This window comes from Rhinopithecus roxellana, chromosome 9 (genome assembly GCF_007565055.1).
Source record: "Rhinopithecus roxellana isolate Shanxi Qingling chromosome 9, ASM756505v1, whole genome shotgun sequence".
NCBI lineage: Eukaryota > Metazoa > Chordata > Mammalia > Primates > Cercopithecidae > Rhinopithecus > Rhinopithecus roxellana.
Window position 1 is genome coordinate 41,351,016 of NC_044557.1, and position 26,503 is coordinate 41,377,518.

Consider the following 26,503-nt stretch of genomic DNA (forward strand, 5'->3'; position numbering starts at 1 on the left):
GCTTTTAAGCAAAACTTGCAGCTATTGACATGAAAAGATTTCTATCCTTCAGGGCTCTTTGCATCAGAGCTGGGAAAATTCCCCCGCTTTGTTCTGGAAGTCTATCTTTATGAAGAAATTCCTAAACTTCGTAAAACTGAAATACCAACTTCTATCCGGAATATATGTGCAATTTTTTTAAACTAGTAGATGATATAAAACTGCATATTTCAATAACATTCTCTAACTCTAAATCCCCTTGCAGGAGCCATTTCGGCCCTTTTTTTCCATCATCAAACACCTTCCTCTAATAGAGCTCTTTGTATTAGACAAAATAAGACAGCAGTGCAGTTGACAGGAGCAGGGACACTGACTGGGTGCAAGGACTCACAGCCTCCGCCCGGGGTGTCTGCCTATCTTCAAAGCGTTCTGTCAATATTTAAAGACAGTGACCCCTGGGAATAGCCTGTGGACCCAGAAGAGGGATGGATCAGTCAAGGCAAAGTTCTTTCATTGTGTTCTCTTATTTATTCTTTTACACAACCACAAGTGAGCTGTTTATTCTGGGCACTGCTTCCTTATCACCAAAGCAATTACAGGCAGTGGTTTGAAACCATCTGCCTAAAGGGAATTCAGAATTAGGATCCTCCATTTCTGGAGGTACCTGTCAGCACTCCTCTCACTTGGTGGGGAGGTGTGATTCCTGCACTGTGCCGAAAAATCATTTGAAGTCAAAAGAAAAATGAAATGTGTTTAAAGCGCTTTTTAAAATATCATTCTTCTGCCAGGTCTTCTGCTGAAAACATGTGCATACTCTTTTAATTTAATCCCTATAATTATCCTGTGAGGTTGTTATCTCTTTTCCACACAAGACACAAAGAGGCTCAAGCCCCTTCAACTAGCAGGTTCGACTCAAACCCAGGTCTCCGGACATAAAATTCTATGTTCTTCCAGTTAAACCACATCCGCTTTGTGTTAACTTGATAAAATCAACGTTTGCCTAATCATTTTAAGATGTAAAGAGTATTCATGAATGTTAAGTTAGCAGTTTGCTTATTTTTATTAGATGTTTATTGATATTGAAAAATGTCTATTAGAGCACTAAATTTCAGCAAATTTGGGAAAATTTCCACTTCTTGCTTCATGGGAGTGAAAAGCATGATGTAACTCATGAGAACACATTCAAATGAATGGACTGACACCAAAGGGACAAAGTTTTTCGATTTTAATGTAGTGATAGTTACTCTAAACATGAAAAAAACAACTTTCAATGTGTAGATATCATATATTGTGTAATATATAATTTATATATAATACTTATATGTTATATATAATTTATATGATATATAATACTTATATGTTATATATAATTTATATGATATATAATACTGATATGCTATACATAATTTATATAATATATAATGCTTACATGTTATAATTTATATAATTATATTTATGTGTTATATATAATTTATATAATATATAATACCTATGTTATATATAATTTATAATACGTATATGTTATATACAATTTATATAATATATATTTATATTATAATATATAATATATTATATATAATTTATATGTTCATATATAACATACGTATATATTATATAATATATAAAATATATAATATACAAGTATACATAATATATTCAATATAAAATATATGTATTACATATAAACTATATATTGTTCATCCGAATGACTCATAGTAGTTAACATTTTATTTAGATATAGATTTTGGGATTTTTCTTTGCTTGCCAAATTATAGACATACATTTTGTCTTCTTTACCGGCCATCTAGAAACGAATGGCACTGTCCTTCTCCTATATCATCACTGATCAACCCGGTTCTAGATGCTGATACAGTTTTAAAATAGAGTCAGAGCTTGATGGCAGCCTAATTTTAGTCACACTCATTCTCCCTGCCATAGCTCATGTTCCAAACTACTATTTCCATCAGGACACTTATTACATTCACAATTCTTAACACATTTTATTGCAGTTCTAAATTCTCTTCTAAAATTTGTAATATTGTGGAGAAGCACTTGGCCAAAGTGGACAATTAAACTCCCTTTGGAATAACGTGTGGTAGGAAAGTGAATATGGGAATCAATATTTTTGGACTTAAGTGAGCTCCACTTAGAAAGATCAACATCATCCAAGCCTAGTTTTTGAAGTAAAAATAAGAGATGTCTTCATTATAAAACAATTTACTGGGTTCATTATAGAAAATGCATGGCTGGATTTTTAAAGTATATTGATGTCATCATTTCAGCCACATTTAAATTGATGGCTAAAATCAAATCCAAAGTTGCAAAATTGAAGCCATTGTCCTTGTTTTATACCAAAAATAGTAGCCATAAAATAAAGTTGCCTCGGGGTTAATTGTATCCATTATGTTGAGTTTAATGACTCGGCAGTCTAATTTTCTTTCCCCCTATAAACATTTTTTGAATCTTCATTACACATCATCAAATTTTTAGCTAAACACCAGAGGTCCTGTCTGGGTCCTGCTGCTCACTGCACAGAATGCCAATGACTGAGGTCATGATTACTGCCAAGGAAGAAGGCTTTAATCGGGTGCTGCAGCTGAGGAGATGAGAGCTCAGACTCAAATCCACCTCCTTGACCAGCTAAAATTAGGGGTGTATATAGCAGGAAAAAAAATGTAATGATGGGTAACAAAACAGGAGTGAAGCATCTGGCATCTCATTGCCTGGATATGGTGATCTGGTGAGTTTCATTCTTTGAGATTATTTTTAGAGGACTTGGGGCCCTTTTCTGAGGAAGGAACTCAAATAAAACCAATTAATCTCAAGCTTTAAGATCAGAAGGGTCAATTTCTTTCTTTTTTCAATGTTTTATTGTTTTATTTTTAATTTCTATGGGTACATTGATGGTATATACATTTATAAGGTACATGAGATGTTTTAACGCAGGCAGGTAATGTAAAATAATCACATCATGGAGAATGGGGTATCCATTCCCTCAAGCATGTATTGTTTGTGTTACAAACAATCCAATACACTCTTTTAGTTATTTTAAAAAGTACAATTATTTTGGACTATATTCACCCATTCCCATTTTGCCACCAAACAGAAGATCTTATTCTTTCTTTCTATATTTTGTACCCATTAACCAACGCTCCTTGCCCTTACCCCTCACTATTCTTAGCAGCCTCTGACAACCATCAGAAGGGTCAGTTTCTATGTTGTTCAAAAAGAAACCAAACACAAAACTATTTATGGGACTATTAGGCAGGTTTCAAAATTCTTATTTGAAATTAAGCTTGGGCTTGTTTCTGTGAAATCAGAGTGTGGGTCATCCCCTTGAGTTACTGACTTCATGGATAACCAGAGTACTTGGAATACGAGCTAGGAAGGACACTGTCAAGAGACGTGTCATTCACAGCTAACACTGTGACTTTCAGGAAGCGCCTCCATGTCTCTACACTTGTCTTCACTTTTCTAGGATAGGGAGGTGCCACAACATTGATGATGAGAGTTGCATCCTGCGTGACTTCTGTATTTGCTGGTGAATGGGTTAAGAATATGCCACCCCAATATATGCTGCTCTGGCATTTTTTAATTAAAGATACTTAAAAAAAAAAAAAAAAGCCAGTTACAAGATCATGTCATTCTGTTCATTGAAAGCAGGAGATAGAATTCCCAAGCGAAATATACCCTCCTGATACCAAAAGGGAAGCAGCATTCTCATCATCAGGCACAGAAAACTGACGCCCAGGGACGTCTGTACAAACAAATCTTACTACACTAACACTCCTCCGCCTGGTTACTTCTCTAGCTGATCCCTTACCCTCACCCAAGTCCCTTGGCCTTGCCATGTTTCCCAACCAAATACTCTTTGTCCAAGTCAGTCTATCAGTGGCTGGTTGTAACTGCTTCTTTGGATCTTCATTTCCTTATGAGGGCTCCCAGGCCACATGAAATTTGCATTAAATAAATTTGCATGCTTTTCTCCTGTTAATCTTTCTTATGTCAATTTAATTCTTGGGCCATAAGAGGACAGAGTGGAGTTTTGTCTTCCCGACACTGAGGAGTATCTTTTCCATATCCACATAGAAGAAGCTTGTTCAAATCTATCAGGACATTCGGGAGAGATACGACTGGTCAAGCAGGGGTGGATGGTGGATGTAAAAGAATTATGAGGATATGACAGTATTGGATATGAAATATCAAATGTATGTCCAATAAAATGCAGGATCCTATACTAATTTAAAACCACAAATACAAGCATGATGTAAGCTTGCCTCTCCCTCTGAACGCACCTCTGTGCAGCTCATAGGAAGGCGACCTTCCATCTTGGTTTGCCCAGGGCAGATCCACATTTACTTTGTTGCTTTTAAGCCCAGCTTAGCATTTCCAGGACCCAAAAAGTCTGTGGTTACTCCATGCATGATGGATGGAAGATGATCTGCCCCCCGGAAGGCTGCAGGAGGCAGACTCTGTCCCCTTTCTACTAAAATCCATGGTGAACAGGGATCTGGAACTCGGCATTTCTAATTTTGGACTGGGAAACTTGCCTTTCAAATAAATTACGAAAGCAGAGCCTTTATTGAGAAAGCCATAAAACAGTAAGATCTATTTACAAAAATCAACCATCTCAATTTTAATTTCCTCTACTTTTCTTCCAGATATCCTGTGTGTAAATGCTATATTTTTCTTCCAGTTTCAATGAACTGCTCTTGCGGGGATCTCTTTGAAGATTTCAGTGGGTGCTGAGCACTGTGTTCTTGCTCATTTGTGCTGAGAGGCGCACGCTGGGGCCGAGGCTCCCTGAGCCCCACCGTGCTAATTAATGGCTGGTGGCCTTTGGAAGCACACTGCTATCTTCAACATAGCAGGGCCTTGAGTAATGGCCAAGTCTGGCCTGTAAAAACACTTGATCTTTGCTCCACTTAAGTCTCTTGAGAAAGAAAGATAGCGCCCCTCTCTCAGCCCACTCTTGCTCTCCACTCAGTGAGGACCAGAGTCCACGTCGATGACCTGGGGACAGAGCAGCCGTGAGCTCTGAGTAAGTGCCTCTCTGCTCCTCCTACCAATCCCTTTGTTTCCTTTTCCATCATATTTGCTTATCTGAATTTTAAGGCTTCTCTCTTTTAAATCTGAAAATTTTCAGTGTGACCGAAATGGATTGCTTTGTTCACTGCATCTGCTTTGTGTTCTTAAGAAAGTTCAATAGGCTGGAACCACTGAACACTTAGTGTGCTTATCTGCTTCGAAGTAATTGCAATGCCTTATATTTGACAAATAAAAATACATGAGAGAGCTGGGCATAAACTTGGACACAGTAAATACTTTTTGTGTGAGTAAGTGGGCAAAGATGATAGTATAATTTTATTCAAAATTACAAATAGTGTCTCTTTTATTTTGAAATGGACTATAATAGAGGTGTAAAGGACCAATTTTAAATGTGCTAAACCTTACAAATGCCAGTAAAAAGTTTAATCATCCAGCGATATTTATAAAGAAGGAATTAAGAACTAGACAGAGGTGCTTCGCATTTAGCTTTTAGATTTTGAAATTGCTACGTGATTCGAGGCAAATGACTCATTCTGTGTGTCTCTGTTCCCTAATGTCAATGAGAAAATGTAGTGATGATGAAAAACTACTCTTTATCACATGTGCAAAACTTTGCTACAATGCATGTGCTTAGTAAATATTAGCAATATTTATAATTATTATTTATACAATAAAATATTGGGGAAAGGCCACTTGGCAAAAACACAAATTCTAGATTTTTCAGTGAAATGAAATTTAGTGGCACTTCTGCAATATTTCGGTATGGCACTCTGAATTTCTCTTTCTCCTCAATTAAAAAATATTTACATTTAAAAGCTTCTAGGTGAAACTGTAGCATAATACAGATTCTGACATGCTAGAGTATACTGTAATGCTACAGTAAATAAAACAGTGTCATAGTGGTTAATTAACTCACATCGATCAACTAGAAAGAATAGAGAAGTCAGAAGTAGACTCACTTAGATCTCTGACAAAGGAGCAAACTTAAAAAGTTAAAAGAAGTTAAAATTAAATCATTAAATTACATTAATGAAATATTACAAAGCTAAAAAGGGTTACTTCACTTTCGAGGCTCTGCAGAGAATTATGTACAATATTCTGATTTTTTAAGCAGTAATCTAAGGGTCATCTTAGTAAAAATGTGAGTGATATGCTTATTCCCAACTCATCATAAAATGAGAAAAATAACACCAACTGAACAACTACATGCTTTGGTTTAAGGTGTGAGATGATGTGCTCTGAAGTTGGGAACATGTCATGACTTTCTGGGAGCTGCAGACAAGTTCCTGCACACTTCCCCACCTTCCAACTCATCCACAGTTACCAGGAAATGAATCACGGAACTTGCAGCTTAGTGTCAGGGGCCTGTGACTAACATGGAACTAAGCCATCTTCAGATGATCTAGTTAACTCCTGTATTGTCCTTCCCATATGCCACCCTTGCTTACGCCATCAGAAATGCCACAGTCTCCTTTGGTTACAGAATGTTTCAGGAAGAAAGGGAATGGAGGCCGGGCGCGGTGGCTCACGCCTGTAATCCCGGCACTTTGGGAGGCCGAGACGGGCGGATCACAAGGTCAGGAGATCGAGACCATGGTGAAACCCCGTCTCTACTAAAAATACAAAAAATTAGCCGGGTGCGGTGGCGGGTGCCTGTAGTCCCAGCTACTCAGGAGGCTGAGGCAGGAGAATGGCGTGAACCCGGGAGGCGGAGCTTGCAGTGAGCCAAGATTGCGCCACTGCACTCCAGCCTGGGCGACAGAGCGAGACTCCGTCTCAAAAAAAAAAAAAAAAAAAAAAAAAAAGAAAGGGAATGGAAGGATAGTGAGAGATAATTATGGATAGAAGTAGAAATATTCTTGAAGACAGGAAAGTGTTTTTATTCTCACTCTGCTCATACATTTCCATTTTATTCTGTTCCTGGAAGAGCCACCGTTGACCGTGTCTTCCACATTCATCTAAGGAAAGTTCAGTTCACTTTTAATCCACCAAACAGAAATATTTAGAGTGTGCTTACTATGTGGCAGGCCTGGTTCTAAATGCCTTACATGAGTTATCTCCTTTAATCCTTACACCAATCCTACGAGTAAAGTAGTATAATTAACCCCTTTTGAGTGATGAAAACATGGTCAATAAGTAAAGCAGAGGCGCAGAGATAGAAAGTGATTTTGACAAAGTTACAGTCTATTCATTGGAGACACCATGATTCCAAACTACTGGGCTCAGAAAGAACATGAGCTTTAAATCAGATATTTCCTCCAGCATTTCATACGCACATTGACTCAAATTAAATAAAGCTGCAAATAATCATGTTCATTAATTAAGTAGCAAAGGTGCTATACAGTGTCACCAGTAAGTACTGACCTATGCCTAATATTTTAACAAGGTAACGGTGGTCGCTAAATGGAGTTCTTGCTTTAGCAAACATAAAATAATAATAAATGTAATCCTAACAACAATCTAGCCTGGGCATAGTGGCTGACATCTGTAATCCCAGCACTTTAGGAGGCTGAGACAGGAGGATCACTTAAGCCCAGGAGTTTGAGACCAGCCTGGGCAACAGGGCGAGGCCCTGTCTCTACAAAAAATACAAAAATTAGCCAGGCATGGTGGTGCACACCTGTAATCCCAGCTACCTGGGAGGAGGCTGAGCCAGAAGGATCGCCTGAGCCCAGGAGGTGACAGTGACCAGAGCTCGCATCACTGCACTGCAGCCTGGGTGACAGAACAAGACTCTGTCTCAAAACAAAACAAAACAAAACAAAAATTCCCTGAATCTAAAATAGACTGTTAGTACTCATCTACTTTTCAATTAGCCAACCCTTGCAAGTGTTGTTACATTAATGAGATGTGATTCAATGGTACTGTGATGATACCGTAACTTCCACTCTCAAAATATTCTTTCACTAGTTTGCTTGTCCTCAGGGGCTGTGTGGAGTTGTAGGAAGGCAGAGAATTACATAGAGCCCGTAGCTGATACATCTTTGCCACAGTTTGTACGGAGATACTCTTAAATGTTTTCTTACTGTTATAAGATAAAGTTAAATTTATAAAAAGCCGCTGCATCCCGGTCTCCTACTCCAGCCGCTGATGACCATGACCCTATGAGATTGCCTCTCCTGACTTTTCGCTGTTGTACCCTATACACCTCAGTGCCCTGGGGCAAAATCCTTCACAGCCCCCCGTAGTCACTATCCTGAGATTTCGCCAACAGCACCACAATTCACACACACCTCACTGAACTCGAAGTTACAAGCACATACTCAGAAGAAAAGACTCGGGGAAAGAGACTCAGGAACGATCAGGAAGGAGACTCACTGCTCTCTGTGGAGTCTGTCACCTCTAATGCGCCTCAGTGCCTCATTTGACCCAGGCCACCGGACATGTATACTTTAACAACAATTTTTCTTTTCTTTCTTTCTTTTTTTTATTTTTTTGAGATGGAGTCTCACTTTGTCGCCCAGGCTGGAGTGCAGCGGCACGATCTCAGTGGCTCACTGCAACCTTCGCCTCCCGTATTCTCTCTTGCCGCAGCCTCCTGAGTAGCTGGGATTACAGACGGGTTACCACAGCCAGCTAATTTTTGGATGTTTAGTAGAGATGGGGGTCTCACCATGTTGGCCAGGCTGGTCTCGAACTCCTGACCTCAAATGATCTGCCTGCCTTGGCCTCCCAAAGTGCTGGGATTACAGGTGTGAGTCACCGCGCCCGGACACAACAATTTCTGAGGGAAACATGCGGTCTGACTTACGCCCATGTGCCTTTTACTACAGGCTATTCAGAGACCTCTGGACCCTAATAGGCAAAGATATTATTAGGCATTAGTACTGTTTCTTTGGAAAAATGTTAATATCCTACTGGTACTTTCATCTTTACATACCAAAAAATAAAATTAAAAAATGCCATTCAATTACCAAAGACAAGGGTAAAAAAAGTGATCCTGTTTTTTGTGTGATTAACTTGGATATGATTTATTACCAAAAGTAACATTAATATTATATTGGTAAACTCTTAAGAAGGTTTATAATATTAAAGTTCTTCTCAGTAATAATCAGACATACATTTATTCTAGATGTAGAATACAGATCAATACATCAATAGATACCAATAGATACAGTCACCCACACTGTGTCAGGTAATTTGCTATAGTGAGTCAAACTGGTCAGGAGTCAATGAATCAATACTATTTATCAAATGCTTGTCAAGACAATGGGCATAATATGTTCTGGGTCTATAACCAAGTAGGAGGCAAGTCACTTATCAATGAGATTATATTCTAGGAGAAAATGAAATATATATATATATATACACACACACACATGCACATACACACATATATTTGATAAATGATTTTTTCAATTATTTTCAGGTGTCCAAGAAATGATAAAATCTGAGTATTGTGGTATATAATGACTTCTGTTAAGAGCGTGGGGTAGGCTGACTATTGTGAGTGGGCTGACTTAGCTGGGTGTTGATACTAGGACTTGATACTGAAATTGCTGGTCAAATTATGGGAGGAGGCAGCTGCCTGAGATACATTTATCCATTATACTTATCATTACCGAGCCCTACAATGTCCCAAGCACAGTTCTACAGTGAATAGAACACTAAAATCCCCACCCTTATTCCATGAGAGAGACAATAAACAAAATAAATAAACATATACATATATGTAGTTATTAGGTAATAAAAAGATACAAAGAGAAAAATGAAACAGAAAGGGAATTAGAAAATGCGTGTGTGTGTTGTTTGTTATGGTGTGTGTGTTGTATGTGTGCTGGGGTATATTATGTGCTGTATGTGTGTTTCGTTTGTGTTGAGTATAGATGTGTGTTGGGTGTGTCTTGAGTGTGTGTGTGTGTTGGGTGTCTTGAGTGTGTGTGTTGTGTTTGTTATTGTGTGTGTGTTGGGTGTTGGGTATAGGGGTGTGTGTGTTGAATATGTGTGTTGTGTTAGTGGCTGAAAACACCATTTGGAAAAGCATCCGCCTAGAGACAGTATGTAAGATCAGGAGGCTGGGTGAGGTCCCAGGTTCAGGTTGAGCGGAAGGCCAGGCCCGAGACTCTCCACCATGCAGTGTTGTGTGTGTGTTGGGGTATTCTGTGTTGCATGTGTGTGTGTTGGGTATAGGTGTGTGTGTGTGTTGAGTATGTGTGTTGTGTTAGTGTGTGTGGGGGGGTGTTACGTGTTGTGTGTGTGTTGGGTATAGGTGTGTGTGCTGTGTGTTGTGGGTGTACATGCTGGAGAGGGGCTCACAGATATCACCGACAAGGTGAATGTGTCCATAGATGGGGCAGGGACCTTCGAAACCCAGGGAGGCCATGGCTCTGGGGTGGAGTCCAGGAAGGGCCCAGTCATGCTCAGGTGTCCACACCTCACTCCCTAGACATGGGCTGCCAGGAGCACAGCAGGATGCTGAGCAGACAGACAGGGGTACTCAGGCTGAGGATTTTCCCAAACTGACACCCAGAAGGCTGATCATCAGTCCTGCCTGCTGCACATCAGGGAGTAACTGTGTCAGGCGGGCAGCTGCATACATGAGTCTGGGGAAGAGGGTCAGGCTGAAAACACCACTTGGGAAAGCATCCGCGTAGAGACAGTATTTAAGATCGGGAGGCTGGGTGAGGTCCCAGGTTCAGGTTGAGTGGAAGACCAGGCCTGAGACTCTCCACCATGCAGAACCCAGGAGAAAAGGAAGGAGCCAGACCTGGGCCTGAGAGGGAGGCTGGGTGGGTAGACACAGCAATGGAGGAGGTGAAGTAGATACCGAACTGGTGTGGGCTCCAGAGGGAATGAAGGGGAGAGCCTGGAGGAAGCAGGTACCATTCTGCTTCGAAAGCAGCACAGGCCGAAAAGGAAGTGGGAAGAGTGGTCCAAGCAGAAGTAACAGAACGTGCAGGGAGCCAGGGACACGGCAAGGAATGAGCCTGGACACAAAGCAATGCCGGATCCTAAAGACCACAGAAACCTGCTGGATTCATTCCGGGTGTGAGGGGAAATCACAGATCATTAGCACCTGGTGTAGCTTGCCAGTCTGGAGTATGTCAAGAAAAGTAGCGAAAATTGTATGCTACCTGGGTTTTTAAAGATGATTAGGACATTAGCTGAAGACATGAAGGGAATTTGGAGGAGAAAAAGTGACAGGGCAGAAAGAACATTCACAACAGAATTGGAGGCTGTGTGTGTGTGTGTGTGTGTGTGTGTGTGTGTGTGGTCACTGAAAAAGCGTAGTACGAGGATATTGCAGGAGCACAGGGGACGTATCTCCAAGGACTTTTAAGACACTGTCTGAAAATCAGTTTTATCTCATAGATGCAATAAACGCTGGAAAACTTTGGAACATGGGCAAGGATATTAATCCATCTAACATTATAGTGCTGCAATGCAGAATTTGCAAGCTAATGCCCTTTACCAAAAAATACTTAATTTCCCATAAGAAATGCCAAGTAACAAAAAAAATAAATAATAATTACTCAGTGTGTCCTGTATGCCAAACCTCACTTTTATTAGGTACATTCCAATTAATCTTCTTAATAGATTGAATATTAATATAAAATCATGAGAAATACAAGTCTGGCTGTATCTTATGATAATTAGAGTTTATCACAGACACAGAAGAGAACAATAATATAATATTTATTCATTGCTTTCCAGCAAATAAAAGAATAATATTATTTTGAAGGATGATAGTACTAGAGGAAAATGCTCATATGCTTCACAAAAGCATCCAGAAAAAAAATTTAGGTCTAAATATGTTATAAATAATTATTAGAAAAGTTCTAGCAAATTGTATTTAAAAGTTAGTAAAATGGCAGTTTGATTGGAAGGAAGGATGACAGTTAAATCCTAGTCTGAGGATATTCAATACATGATGAACAGGATTTAGGTTATAAATCAACCAGCAAACACTTATCCAATTTAAAATGGCATTTTTTTCATTTCATAGAAATTACCATTATATTTTTACAAGATATATTCATTGAACACGTTTGATGTTCTTCTAATTATTTTCTATCTTTGTAAGAACATAACAAACCAGCCCTTCCAAAAACTATGCTTGAAGATACGGGATAGATTTTTCCAAGGTCAGAAATGTGACTTGTGGAAGACCTACCATTTGTATATTTGCACACATACAAAAAAAGCTGTTAAGATTTTCTCACAGGGGGACAGGGAATGAGACATTTCCTACATATCAGTTACCTCGAATTCTCACTTGAAGCCATGATTTTTCCCAGATAATGAATTGGATGTCACATGGTTGATGTTATTCCATATGCCTTTCAAACGGACAGTTCAAACCATAAAACAGGCAATTTAGACAGTCACATTGCACTTCCCGCAAATGTTCTAATAATAATAATAAGAATATGTAGTGCTTGCAAAACATGGTGCTTTCCATCTCCGAAGCACGTCACTAATTACCCAGTGTGTTCACCGTGGCTGATCTCTTTGACTTGCCGTATACTTTCACATATCTTCAAACATGACTTACTTTTCTTCTCTGACACAAACTACATGGACTGCTTCATCGCATCTCTTCTCTGTGAATATAATGTAAACGCAGTGAACCTGGGGGACGTGACCAAACAAGTGCTCAACCAAATCAATATAATCATTTGCTGCAATTAATCTAATTTAATCTGATTAGTGTGGTAATTAATTTGGACAGATCAGGGGAAAAAGTGAGCACTTTGGAAGATTCAAATGTCATGATTATATAACCCTGATTGCACACTGAAGCTCTTCCATTTTACAGATGAGACAACAGTCAGTAAAGGAAACCCAAGTGTCCCCAAAGTACAGGGTCAAGTTAGAAAGTAGAGGCCAAGAATATTGAAAAAAGGTCAACAGAAATTTGTAAAATATACTTCTTCTACTCCTTATCATTTGAATTAAAATGTATTTCCATATTTTAAATTCTCTTATTTCTACATTAGTGCAGCTCATTTGAACTCCCATGAAAATAGATTTATGAAAGAGAGTACGTTATCAGTTGCTTTGCCTTCTATATATGGGCCACGTGGACTGCAGAGTTTGGGACTGTAGACTGTACCGGCCCCAGGAGCCAGTAGGTCGTGGGTTCTGGTGAATGTGGCCACGTTCCTCTTCCATTGAGGGCAGATGCAAGGCAGCGGCTTCTCCTGATGCCATGAATAATTTCAGGCCCAATATTGCTAAGTCATCAATAATCAGCATAATCATCGTTTAGTCTAAATTGGCTTTCTTTTTTTTTTTTTTGGAAACTTCATTCAGTGAGGCTAAATTATCAAGTTTGGGCAAAACTGATTTCCCTCTGGAAAATGGCGGTCAGTTTCAGCTTCATGATTCTGTAATTCTATAAGCGCTCTGAAAACATTTTCGGTTTCCTCCTTACACCTTTAAAATGTGTTTTAAATAAAACAAGGCTTAAGAGATGCGTACTTTTTCGGAATTCCCCTTGATCATCTGAGTTCATCTTGATATTTAACTCTCGGTCTCTTCGTTATGTTTATATCAAGGCTAATTAATTTCCTTGCTGACTTAGTTTCCTTGTGTATAAAACGGAATTCTTTAATTTAATTGATAAGAAAGCCTCAATGATTAATTAGTTTAGTTTTTAAAGTTTCTGACTGAAGTTACTCACTAACAAAGACTTCATCCTGTAAGATGATTTTAGTACAACAATATAGCAGTTCCCTCTTCTGACTGTTGCCGGAATTGTTTTGACTGTGTGGGTGCCGAACATGAATAATTCATAATCCTCCAGAGGTTCAGAGTTTTTCTCATCCAATTACATAGGAATAGAAAGTTATTTAGTTATTTTCTTCTATAAAATTTGATGAAAATTCATGTGGCACATTGTACTTCTCAAAAGTAGTGCTGGAAATGCAAAAGTGTATACTTCTTTTTTTAGGTCTACCTTCATCTCTAGGTGGTTTCTCATTCACTATTTGAGGTAAAAGAATGCGCTCTCTAGTCATTACACAAAGTGAGTTTCTCCCTTTAGCGAATCAATTGTATTCTTTAATTGTAGGCCGAAACCACTTGAAAAGCATTTTACTTCTATGTTTATGATTCAATTTGACCATCTGTAATCCAATCAGGCTATATATTGTTTTATGTATTTTAATAGATCCTTTTTTCTGGTTATTTAAAAAACTATATTATGTAAACGGTATGATGAATAATTGAGGAACAATCTTGTTTGGCTTCTAGTTACCAGTGATGCTGTTCTCAAATGTATCTAGACATCAATCCCCTTCACAGCAATCTTTTCCATAGCATTTGAAAAGATATCTTAGCTCCTGCAGTGACAAAGACCTGTTTAGAAACTGCAAGCATAATTAACTTACCTGACTGATGAAGCAACTTTTACAATCTACCATATTCGTGTTATATGGAGATGGATCTTTGCTAAGAACACACGGGTCTTTAACAATTGCAAAACTCCAAATTGTTACATTTTATGATAGAGTAAAGTAGATTAGAGCAATTATCCTTCTTGTTTTATTAAGCCTTTATACTACTGTTAGAGGTTAATGGGGCTATTATTTTTCCCACCATCAAAATCTGCTTTAAAGCAGGATCTACAGCACTTAGTGCTAGAAATCTGGCACACGGATTAGCAGGCATGCCTCTTTCGGCAGCAGTGTTACAAATCACTCTGGCCTACTACCATTCAGATAAATCGCACGTTGCTAATACAACACTCATGTCCCTAAAAGCAAGACCTGATGATGAGAGGCATTTCCGGCAATCTAGTAACATGCCTGGTATCCCTAACAATATTATTGGGAAGCAAAATGTGTTTCTCATAGATGAGTAAAGCGGATCATGTTCATTACAGAAGATTATCCATATGCGGACTAATAGAGCGAAAATATATCTGGTTATCTGGAAAATTATGGCCTGATGGAAATGTCCGTGGGAAATGATTTCTGAAATAAAGTTTCTGAGCTTGAAACTACGTAAGCATCATTTGCAATTGATAGGATTAGGGGACATGTCACACCTTCTGTTCCCTGGTATCCTGGGTTCGAAGTCAGGCATCCAGGCTGATGAAGGTCCTCACTCCATTCTCCCTTCCCTTCCTCCCACCCTCCTTGCACCCACATCCCACCTCCAGCTCTGGATTGAGGGAAGCACTCTGCAGAAAGGCAGCATGCATTTCACTAAAATTCTTCAAATGACCTTCCTAAGAACAAGCATGTCTCAGCCATTGACTCGGTAACAAATGAACTCCTTCAGCAGTGGGACAGAGGAAAATTAGTATATTATAGCGTGTGTTCTGACTGATTAAAGCACACATTTTAGACTGACAATTAGTTTTTACTACCAGCTGTTATCGCCTTGTGACAGAAACTTGAATGATTTCTCATAATTGTACTGTTTCCTTCCATGCTGTGGGTATCATGATTCTGAAACCACTGTGTTTTATTGACATTGATGAATTATTTAATTATTTGTCCTTTTTTCCATATAATACATACCATTTTGATAATGGGCACAGTTTTCTCTTAGCCAGTGCCTAGCAAAAGTCTACAATTAAGACATTTCAGCCACAGAGGAGGTACTTTACAGAGGACTTGGTGGCACCTCACATGGCCCTGCCTTCCTATGACTTTCCATCCTCTAATTCTATGGATTTCTGCATTTCATGGGTTGATCTACTCATATTTTGAAAGATAGCGAGTTTCCATTTTTAGTCAATCATCAATAAATGTTGCTACCGGTATGACAGCACTCTGTGTGACAAATATGTACTGGAGATCTGAAACACCACCAGACTGTAATTTCCCCCGGGGAAGGAACAGATGCTGATCCTCTTTACGACAGCTTCTGGATGCTCTGCAACAAGGGACTCTTTAACGCGTGAGTGAAGATGTGAAATATAAAAATCTAATTGAAGAAATACATGAGCACCCTCTTCCCCCATGACACACCGGCCCATAACTACATCCCTGGGTTATTCGATTCACCAACACTTACTGAGCATCTGTTGTGTACCTGGGACTCTTAAAAATTCTTAGTAGAGATCAGAGAACAAAGTAGAACATATGCTTGCCCTCATAAGAACGAGACAATGGGCTTTGGGGAAGTTGGGGGAAGAGTGGGAGGGGAACGAGGGATAAAAGACAACAGATATGGTGCAGCGTCTACTGTTTGGGTGATGGGTGCACCAACATCTCACAAATTACCACTAAAGAGCTTATTCATGTAACCATATACCACCTGTACCTCAATAACTTATGGAAAAAATATAAAAAATAAGTTAAAAAAAAGAAAATATACCTGCCTTTGTAAAGTTTAGTTTATATTCTCCTGGAGATGTGAGGGAAATTAAATGAAGAGGGTTACTTTATGTGTGTGTTTATGATACACGTACAAGTAAACACACACTTATATGTATGATATATATGATATGTTATGATAAGTTAAAGAACACGAAAACAGAGCAAGTATCGGAGGAAGACAGACGTTGTGGATGCTCAAGTCAATGGCCACGCCACCCTGAACGCACCTGATCTTGGAACCTAAGCAGGGTCAGGTCTGGTTAGTACTTGGGTGGGAGAAGTTGTGGATGCTCAAGATACATGATATTTAGGTAGGGTGATCAGTGACAGCTGCCAGAGAAAGTGAATTTTAAGAAACGGTGTGAGGGAGGGAGGATGTGATGGGGCTTCTTTGAAACAGTATTTCAGGTGGAGGAAAGAGGAGAGCAAAGACCATCAGGTGGTTTTGTGTCCAGTTTCCTTAAGAAACAGCCCAGAAACCAAGAGGACCAGGATGCGAGGGTGGGAGAAAAGGAGGTCTTTGGGTCTTCGTGAGGAATTTGGACTCATTCTGCCTGTGATGGGAAAACTTGGAGGGTCTGGAGCAGAGGAAGAATGTGGTTCTACTGATATTTCACCTAGATACCTCTGGTTGCAGGGTGGGACTTTGTCAGGGCAGCGAGAGGCAGAGGATGATGAGATGATATGAGTGAGAGGCAATGGTGGTTTGGAGGTAACAAGAAAGGCTTGGGACATGTTGGGCGACGGTCAGGGCTCACCATGGGGCCGGAGAGAAGGGTGGCATGAAGGTCTAGGGACTGAATGTTGGAAGTCACAGGCTTCTTCTGTGAAAGGTAAGAGTGAGAGAGACGCCTGTTAGACACCAACGTGACACCCAAGTAAGCCCGTGGAGAGAAAGTTCTGGCCTGCAGAAGAGAAATCCAGGCTAAGCCACGTAATTTGCCTCAGATCATTCTGGAATTGGACCATCTTGGGACAACTTTCTGAAGATGAACATGAGTGAGCTGGTTTCCTTCTCTCTTTATTTCTCATGGTAGCTCTATTCATGAGAATTCATGGCTTCTCTTTTCCTTTCTCTCAGCTTCCACAGGTCCCAAAGAGAGAGGACAGGTGCTGAAGTCTGTCCCTGGGCTGAACTGAACCTGCTGCTGGCGGTTACGATGCTAAACTCAGAGGCTAACATGAGAGCAAGAGACTCTTCAGAATATAAGATTAAACCTTAGTTTTTTTTTTTTTTTTAGCACATTGGAATTTAACAATGAAGAGAAGATTACCCACTAGTATATTTTATTTGTTCATAAATTATTCCAAAGAAGACAACTACAACTATGAATATTACTATTATAATGATAAGTGGATAAATACAAATGGAAAATTATTTTCTAAAGTGTATTTCGGAAAATGGTTTGACCAGTCAGGGCATTGAAAAAAGACAATCCAAACATTCTACAGTTATTCTTTACATCATTAAGTGTATACAGTAATTGAGACATCACTTTATGTAGCATTCTAAAAACAGAGCTACAAGTTTGAAGATCTCCCCCTCCAAATTATGCCTGAGCCACAAGAAAAGCCAGAGGGAGATGGAACCACTGTATGTCATTATGAAGGACAAGATTCGACCAATCGCTTTCATGAACTGAACTGTCTCTTTGGAAACTTGGGATGAATATCATTCTGTTTTGCTTCAGGTCATTTTTTTTTTTCTTTTCAAGGTAAGAAAACATTGATTGTCCAATAGAAACAAAGGGCAAGGAAGTGAACAGTTTACGGTTGAATGCAGGAGAATTCCAGGGGCATTTTATAATGTTCTGTTGTTATTTTTCCCAGGGGCATAAAGGCAATGCATTATCCTGCTCAATTCTCCACATTTTTTAGAAAATCAGCTTTTTATTAAATAAAGGTTCTGTATTAACTGCCCTACCCTGCATGGCTGTAAACTGTTGTAACTGCAATGCTCCTCTGTACACAGCACGTGCCATCAGCTTATCTGAGTGAGCTACCACAAATCAAGATCGAATTGGTCATTTGTCTTTAACTTTACATGGGGAAGAATCTCTAGTTCAAAAATAACAACCAATGCTTTGTTTATGTTCATTCCTACAGGTGTATATATTTTGGAGTTAGAAGGGCACCCATAGGTTATTTACTTTAGTAATCCTCACATTGAGGGCTGCCAAAACTGGTTTCTGCCAAGGAGAATGCTCAGAAGAAGAGAAGAAGAAATAACATGTACTGTTACCATCATTAAAAAATAGAGAGTGTTGGCCAGGTACGGTGGCTCACGCCTGTAATCCCAGCACTTTGGGAGGCCGGGGCGGGCAAATCACCTGAGGTCAGGAGTTCGAGACCAGCTTGTCCAACATGGTGAAACCTCATGTCTACTAAAAATAAAAAAATTAACCAGGACCGGTGGCGCATGCCCGTAGTCCCAGCTACTCAGGAGGCTGAGGCATGAAAATCGCTTGAACCCGGGAGGTGGAGGTTGCAGTTAGCTGAGATTGCACCACACTCCAGCCTGGGTGATGGAACGAGACTCTGTCTCAACAACAAACCAATATATACAGTGTCAGTTTAGTAATTTCTTTGGCATTGAAAGAATCTACTCTCAGAATAAAGAGCAGTTCACCATCACTCGGGCTGAGAAAGAAGATGGGGGATGGGTGCTCACTCAGTGTATTCCATGGGGAATGGGTGCTCACTCAGTGTATTCCATGGGGGATGGGTGCTCACTCAGTGTATTCCAGATGCCCTTTTTGACACATAATGTTGCCCATTTATAGTGCATTTTTTCCAAGATTAAAATAATTCAAAATTTATAGCATGTAAAGCACCTAATTATAAAATACTTAGACATTTAAGATATTAATGACTATCTTAATATCTTTGGGATTTTCTTCAAACATTATTGATTACAAGCTGGTGAAAAAGGAAATTTTAAATCTTCTCATTCTACACTTAATGTGGAGAGACACCCTCACCGCACAGAAGAGTTGAAATATCTCTAAAGACGCCAGTCGCGCTGCACTATGTGGTTAGGTTTTGTGCATGTTCGTGATGAAATGAATAACAGAGGGTTGAAAGCAAGGCTGTGTAAAGAAGCTGAGGAACTTGGGTTCCCAAAGTAAAATTCACAAAAGACTCATCAGATTAGGAGGCATAACTGAACGAATCTATAGGGCTTTTGTTCCAAGGCACAGATATTCCTTTCTGTCTTTTCATTCATTCATTCATTCATTCATTCATTCATTCATTCATCAGTAGGTACTCTCTATGGACTGGTAGCTTGGGCTGTCAGGGGATGAGGAGGTATGGTGTGTGATATCTGTGGTCATGGATGGGAAAACCCCAAACCCTCAAGGGGCTCATCTTGAACTAAAGGTACAATCAAGGTAGGCAGGTCTGGGAGAAAAATGTCACTGGCCCAGCAGGAAGAAGCAGAGGAAGAGACCAGCCTGTGGGATGTGCGTGATTTCCAAACACAGGCACTTTTCGTCTTTCAAGTGAAACAAGCAGGAGTTAGTTTTAAATCTACTGCCAGGTATTACATATCTGTATAAACTTAACTCTCAGCTGGGTGCAGTGGCTCACGCCTGTAATCCCAGCACTTGAGAAAGCCAAGGCAGGAAGATCACCTGACATCAGGAGTTCGAGACCAGCCTGGCCAACATGGTGAAACCCTGTCTCTACTGAAAATACAAAAAATTAGCCAGGCATGGTGGTGCGCACCTGTAGTCCCCGCTGTCTGGGAGGCTGAAGCAGGAGAATTGCTTGAACCCAGGAGGTGGAGGATTCAGTGAGCTGAGATCACGCCACTGCACTCCAGCCTGGGTGTCAGAACGAAATTCCATCTCAAAAAACAAAAACAAAAACAAAAAACTTAATTCTCTTAAGTTTTGTAATTAGAGCAGTCCTCCATCACTGTGGCAGAAGGAAAAATCAGTCAGCTAGACAGTGAAGGCTGGTCCTTGGAGAAGCAGCCAGCCTGAAAAATCACAGCTACAGGCAAAAATAGAGCAGCCTGGGAAAACTCAGGCTGTACCTGCACAGATGAGCTGGCAGGATTCAGCACAGAAGCCTTCTGTTCTTTGTGTGATTAGCGAGCTCCTAGGAAAAAGTTTCCCCCCTTTTTTCAGGCATATACAGAGTGGGCTCCATGAGAACTCACACAGGGAGGAGGGGGGCTTCCCTGAAACAAACCCACAGTTATACAAACAAGAGAAGTGGTGCTTTGTACTTGCCTAGGAACATACCCACAACTACACAAATAAGGGGTAGTTATGCAGACAGATTTACAGATTAGAAAAGTTACTCAACAGAGATGAGGAGTTTCTCATAAGAACTTCTGAATTCAGCTGTAAAAGCAGCAACCCATTCGGGACCCCTCTCCCTTGCGAAGAGCTTTCTTCCCTCGCTTATTAAACTTTCACTCCGACCTCACCCTTTGTAACCATGCCCCTTAATTTTCTTGGTCATGAGACAACAAGCTTGGAAAACGCCTTAGACAATCCAACCAGTGACCTTGATCTGTTTAATTATCAAATTGCAAGTTTCCTGAGGCTGTCAGGGAAATTCTCCCATGCCCTGCCGTCATCTCTCTCTCTCTCTTTCTGCCCTTCCTGAACTCTTACTGATGCCCCGACAGTGAACAGGGGTGAGGGTAATAATGAACCGGACTTTGGGTGGATCTGATATAGTCTGAGGGCATGGATTTCTTGCTTTGCCCAGTGTTTGTTTTTATTTTTATTTTTTAACATCTAGAACTTTGGGTAGAACTTGCCCTCTTTAATTCATCAAAACCTTGAACATTTTCTATCACCATGACAGGGTCCCATCAGGAAACAGATGTCATTTGGAGAAGAACCCAGTAAGACAGGGCTACTTTCAAAGGCTCTGTTTACAAAAGGGTGAATCTTCAGACACCACCAGGGACACGGAAGTGGTGTGGGAAGCAGTCACCACTGAGCCGTGGCTGCTTTCTAGGCTGGAGGCAACAAGGGGCAAAAGTTGGTGCTGAAATCCAGATGGAGATGAACGCATAAGGTCACCCTTTGCAAAGAGCTGGGACCTCTGATCTTTGTGCCTGGGAGCAGAGACAGCTTGAGGGGACTGCAGGAGGCAGGCCAGCCTCCCATCCATGCCCTCGTGCTTCCTATGGGCAGAATACAGGAGCTGCTAGCAGTGTCCACCCCTGCCTGGCTTTAGTGAAGACAGCACTGGATGAAAACTTAACAAGGACAGCCTCACATTCTACAATGCACAGATAATTCCCTGGCCGCTGCTGTCACTTCTTTTACTCCCGGAGGAATCTCATGAAGAAGAATGATCATAAACAAACAACAATGTCCAGCTTACAGAATAAAAAATACTAAGATGGAAGAAAACAGAGGGGGGTGTGGAACAAGAGCTAACAGTGCCTGCAGACCCTGAGCTGGACATTTTCCATAAAGCTTTTGTCATATCTGCAACAAAACTCTTAGTTGGGGAAACAATTCTATCACTTCTGCAAGAGAGGTTTGTGTGCTGGGATCTAATCTCTAGAATTTCAAGAGCTGTGGTCTCCCAGAGGAACCCAGATCTTGGGGTGAAGCAGAAGTGGAGAGACTCAAGTTAATGGAATGGTTTGAAAAGAAATGAGGCCTCCATTGAAGGCACCAACCCTTCACTCCCTATAGACAGAAGATAAAATCTTCACATCAGCAACAGGCATCTGGGCAGCCAGTGTCACCATGGGCATCAAGAACGTAAAGCACCTTCACACTCAGCCTGCTACAGATGGCAAGGGGCTCATGAGGAGCTGAAGAGAAAACGGGGCTCACGGCGGGAACTCCTAAGGCATGCATAACGTGCTGGAACGTGGCCTGGCCTGGCCCCCCTGCCTTTCACCCCATGTGGTTCACTTCCCTCCATTTCCATATTGAAGGCCCCAAAGACGTACAGAATGCCCACTGCATGCCACACTCTGGAACAGGCAGTTTACACACCTCTTGGTTTATCTGAGTGACAACCCTATGAAAAGGATTACTAGTTTATTAATAATTTTGTAAGCGGTGACATTTGAACTTGAATAAGGCACATGCTTGCACGGCGATGGAATCCTTGCCTCTCTCGCTTCAAACCCTACGTCCTTTCATCAGTGAAACAATTTCATTTTCTCTGTTATACCTTTCTCTGGAATGACACATTACCATTGATTACCTTCCTTGTCTTAGAAGGCTCACAATTTCCATTCCTCATTTTCTCTAATGATTAATTCCCATGTCTGACCAAAAAAAATGTACTTTAATACTGTTAAAAGAAAGGACAGAATGCTTTCTAATACCAAATGAGTCATTATGCATATGTCAATTTGTGTTCAGATGAGGACAGAAGAGATAGTCTCCTTATTAAAAAAGAAAAAAAGCTCTGCCTAAATGTTGCAATAACAGAAAAATCTGGGGCCCAGTTGATCAGATATCCAACCTGATATTGATTTAATATAAGAATTTGGCCGGATATGTTGTTCTACATTGAACTTTAGATCATTTGTGCAGGGTTTTATCATAAAAATCATTTTCAAAATATTGTAAATACTAATCTCCCTCTACAGAACATTCTACACTAAAAGCTAACAATATTAAAATGTTAAAAATTTTTATTTTTAAAAAAAAAACCTTTATGCCTTCGACTGTTTCTCAGTTTTTCTCCCTTCAGTTTTCCCATCCTTTTCCAGTCTAATTTCATTAAAGGGTGACTGGCTGTGACTATTCAATAAAAAGTGCCATGCAAACATTTACAGATTGATTTTTTTTTTTTTTTTTTTTTTTGGAAGACGGAGAGATCTAAGGGCCAGAGTGGCAGTCAGAGTGTGGTGGCTCCTGCCTGCCTCTGAGGGCCAGGGTACAGGTTTATCTCTCTGTCCTCCCAACCTGCTCCGAACTGAGCACAGACTATGGATTATTGTCACACAAACAATTGTCAGGAAACCTAAAGTGATGAAGACGTAGGTCAATCTATAGTGTCGTTTTCAAAAGATTTTGATTGTTTATTTTTATTTATTAGTGATAGCAGAATATTTGTTGCTTATAAAACCTCATGGAGAAGCCTGCTGTAGCATACAGATGTAAAGAGAATTGGTTGACCTGAGGGGGTTCAGATGTCCACCCCAGCCCTTCCACTAACAGCCAGGCAATGGAAAAACAACATGCACAGATGCAAAACACCAGGAACAGGTGCACCCAAGGAGCAAGGCTAGGAACATCACATGAAAACAGGTGCACCCACGGAGCTAGGCTGGAAACATCACATGAAAACAGGTGCACCCACGGAGCTAGGCTAGAAACATCACATGAAAACAGGTGCACCCACGGAGCTAGGCTGGAAACATCACATGAAAACAGGTGCACCCACGGAGCTAGGCTGGAAACATCACATGAAAACAGGTGCACCCACGGAGCTAGGCTGGAAACATCACATGAAAACAGGTGCACCCACGGAGCAAGGCTGGAAACATCACATGAAAACAGGTGCACCCACGGAGCTAGGCTGGAAACATCACATGAAAACAGGTGCACCCACGGAGCAAGGCTGGAAGCATCACGTGAAAACAGGTGCACCCACGGAGCTAGGCTAGAAACATCACGTGAAAACAGGTGCACCCACGAAGCAAGGCTGGAAACATCATGTGGAAACAGGTGCACCCACGGAGCTAGGCTAGAAACATCACGTGAAAACAGGTGCACCCACGGAGCAAGTCTGGAAACATCACATGAAAACAGGTGCACCCACGGAGCAAGGCTAGAAACATCACGTGAAAACAGGTGCACCCACGGAGCAAGTCTGGAAACATCACATGAAAACAGGTGCACCCACGGAGCAAGGCTAGAAACATCGCGTGAAAACAGGTGCACCCACGGAACTAGGCTAGAAACATCACATGAAAAGATTGCTAGGGAAGCATAGAAAACACAACCCAATGGGTAGAAAGTCCCAGAAACAGTGTGAGCAGAAAAGGGCCGCTGCGGGAAGTCAGCCCACTTGGTATCTCAGTAGAGGGTAATCATCTCTTGTTTGTAAGAAAAGCAAGCCCTCAGTGAAGCTGGTACCCAGTAACTGTTATGACATGTGTAAGGGCATGGGGGGAGCAAAACCAGGGGAGAGTTGACTGCACCTGCAGAGAAAGAAGGGTCTGCACGGTCAGTCTCCAACAAGCACACAGGTTGTCAGCTTTCAGCTAAAGGACAAAGGGCCCTTGTGGCAGAGAAGCACCATGACCCAGTCCAGGCATGGCCAGGGGTTCCTATGGCTGAGTGATGATGAGGGGCATCGAGGACAAGGCACCAAAATAGCAAGTGTGGCAGACACCTTCATTCCTCCCACAGCTATTGATCTGGTGTCTACCAGATGCTGGGCATATGCAAAAGTCATCAGCAAGATATGTCTGCAGATCTTCTTTTCTCTTTGGAAGGACGCAGATATCGCCCAAAAGTTACTTTACTCTCCAGGCAGTGAATCGTCAGTAACATTTTAATAGACAAAAGACAAGAACAGACTTCTCATTCCCAGAGATCAGTCTGGTCTGGTGTGTGTGGGGTGTGCTAGGACGGAGAGAGACTGCTATAAAAATGCCTGACTGTGTCACATTTACTTAAGAGAGCCATCTGGAAGGTCCAGTCTCAGACAGTGATCAGGGCAGATGTGAGACATGGTTAGGAGTTAGAAGCAGAAGGACATTCCTCCCTAACAAAGTGAAGTTAGTGACATATTCTTTCTCCCAGAAAATATTCTTGGATGTAGAAAAGAAGGAAGAGACAATGTGGGGAAGGCGGTGGGTGGGAACGCTTCTCCTTAACTGCTCCATTCTCTCCTCCGCTCCCCCTTATACTGGTGCATCAATCCTCATATAGAAAGGAAAGGGACTCACGGACAGAGTTTTTATGGCTTCCGTCCTTGCTGGGCAGCATCTTGACTCCTCTCGACTTCAACTCAATCGCCTTTTTCACTGGAAGAAACAAAACCGGGCCATTAGTAGGTAAGACCTGGAGACCATAAAACAAGGTTGTATCCACACAGCATTTCCGGTCAGAATTGCTTTCCACCAACCCTTGAAAATGGGAAATGTTCTAAGCGGTGAATGATACCAAGCCAATGACTTCCAAGAGCTTGTAAATAATTAATGCGAGGCTATCAAGCAGCAAGATCACATCTGACAAGATCCCGTGTGAGAAGCCAAAAATAATACATGCTGCCATTGACTTTACACATCCAATCCTATTGACCATGAGGAGTGGCAGATTCCACAAATCATTATCATTCCCCAAAGCGTTCAGGCAGATCACTCACTTGATGTATGCACCCTGATTACAGAGTTCTCTAAATTTGCTATACTCATGAAAAAGTTTAGATAAAAAGGCCAGTTGCTCATTCATGTATTCATATATTCATTTAGTCACTTAAAGTTTAGTGAATCTGTATGGATGGGAAGCAAGTAGAGGAAAGGCATGCTCTACGTGCTGTAGATAAATTGCTAGACGCCGCCAGTCCCTCCAGACACTCTCCAGGCTGTGCAAAAGGCACATAGGATCCTGGTTTCTAGCATCATAATTCTAAGTATTAAATATATTTCTTGATGTACTAGGTCCTGCATTAAACATTTTAAGAAGTTTTTTTGTCATTTATGGAAAAAAATGGGGGATCCATCCTGTGATTATAAAATACAAAATGTTATGATAGTCTAAGCAATCCCACACTTGGCTTTACTAAGTGCCCAGTGGAAACATCTCTGAGGTCCCCATATGAGACTGGACCTACAGCAGCCGCCAGCAGGCAGATCGGCTGCAAATCTTTTTGACCTGGGTGAGTGACTTGCCTCTGAGCCTGTGACTCTATGTGTAAATAGGTGTGAGGGTCAGTTTTCTGTGTGAACCTGACTGCACCACAGGGTGCTCAGACATTGGACCACACGAGATTCTGGGTGTGTCTGTGAGAATGTCAGCAGATGATATTAACATTTGAATCAGCTGACTGAGGAAAGCAGATGGCTCTCCCCAATGTGGGTGGGTCTGGTCCAATCAGCTGAAGACCCTGCCCCAGAGGGGGCAAGACTTCCTCCTGCCTGGTGGGCTTTAAATTGGACAGCATTTTTTTTTTTCTGCCTTCCGACTGGAGCTAAAACACTGGCTTTCCTGGTCTCCAGCTTGCTGACTCACCCCTTGCAGGTC

General features: G+C 41.0%; 1 protein-coding gene across 1 annotated transcript in view; it reads right to left on the bottom strand.

The window, feature by feature from the left end:
* CSMD1 (CUB and Sushi multiple domains 1) overlaps positions 1–26,503 on the bottom strand; it is a 2,044,058-nt gene that overhangs the window by 706,152 nt on the left and 1,311,403 nt on the right. The window contains exon 7 of the mRNA XM_030937494.1: positions 25,207–25,284. Coding sequence (XP_030793354.1) covers positions 25,207–25,284 — 78 coding nt within the window. The remainder of the gene's footprint in view (positions 1–25,206; positions 25,285–26,503) is intronic.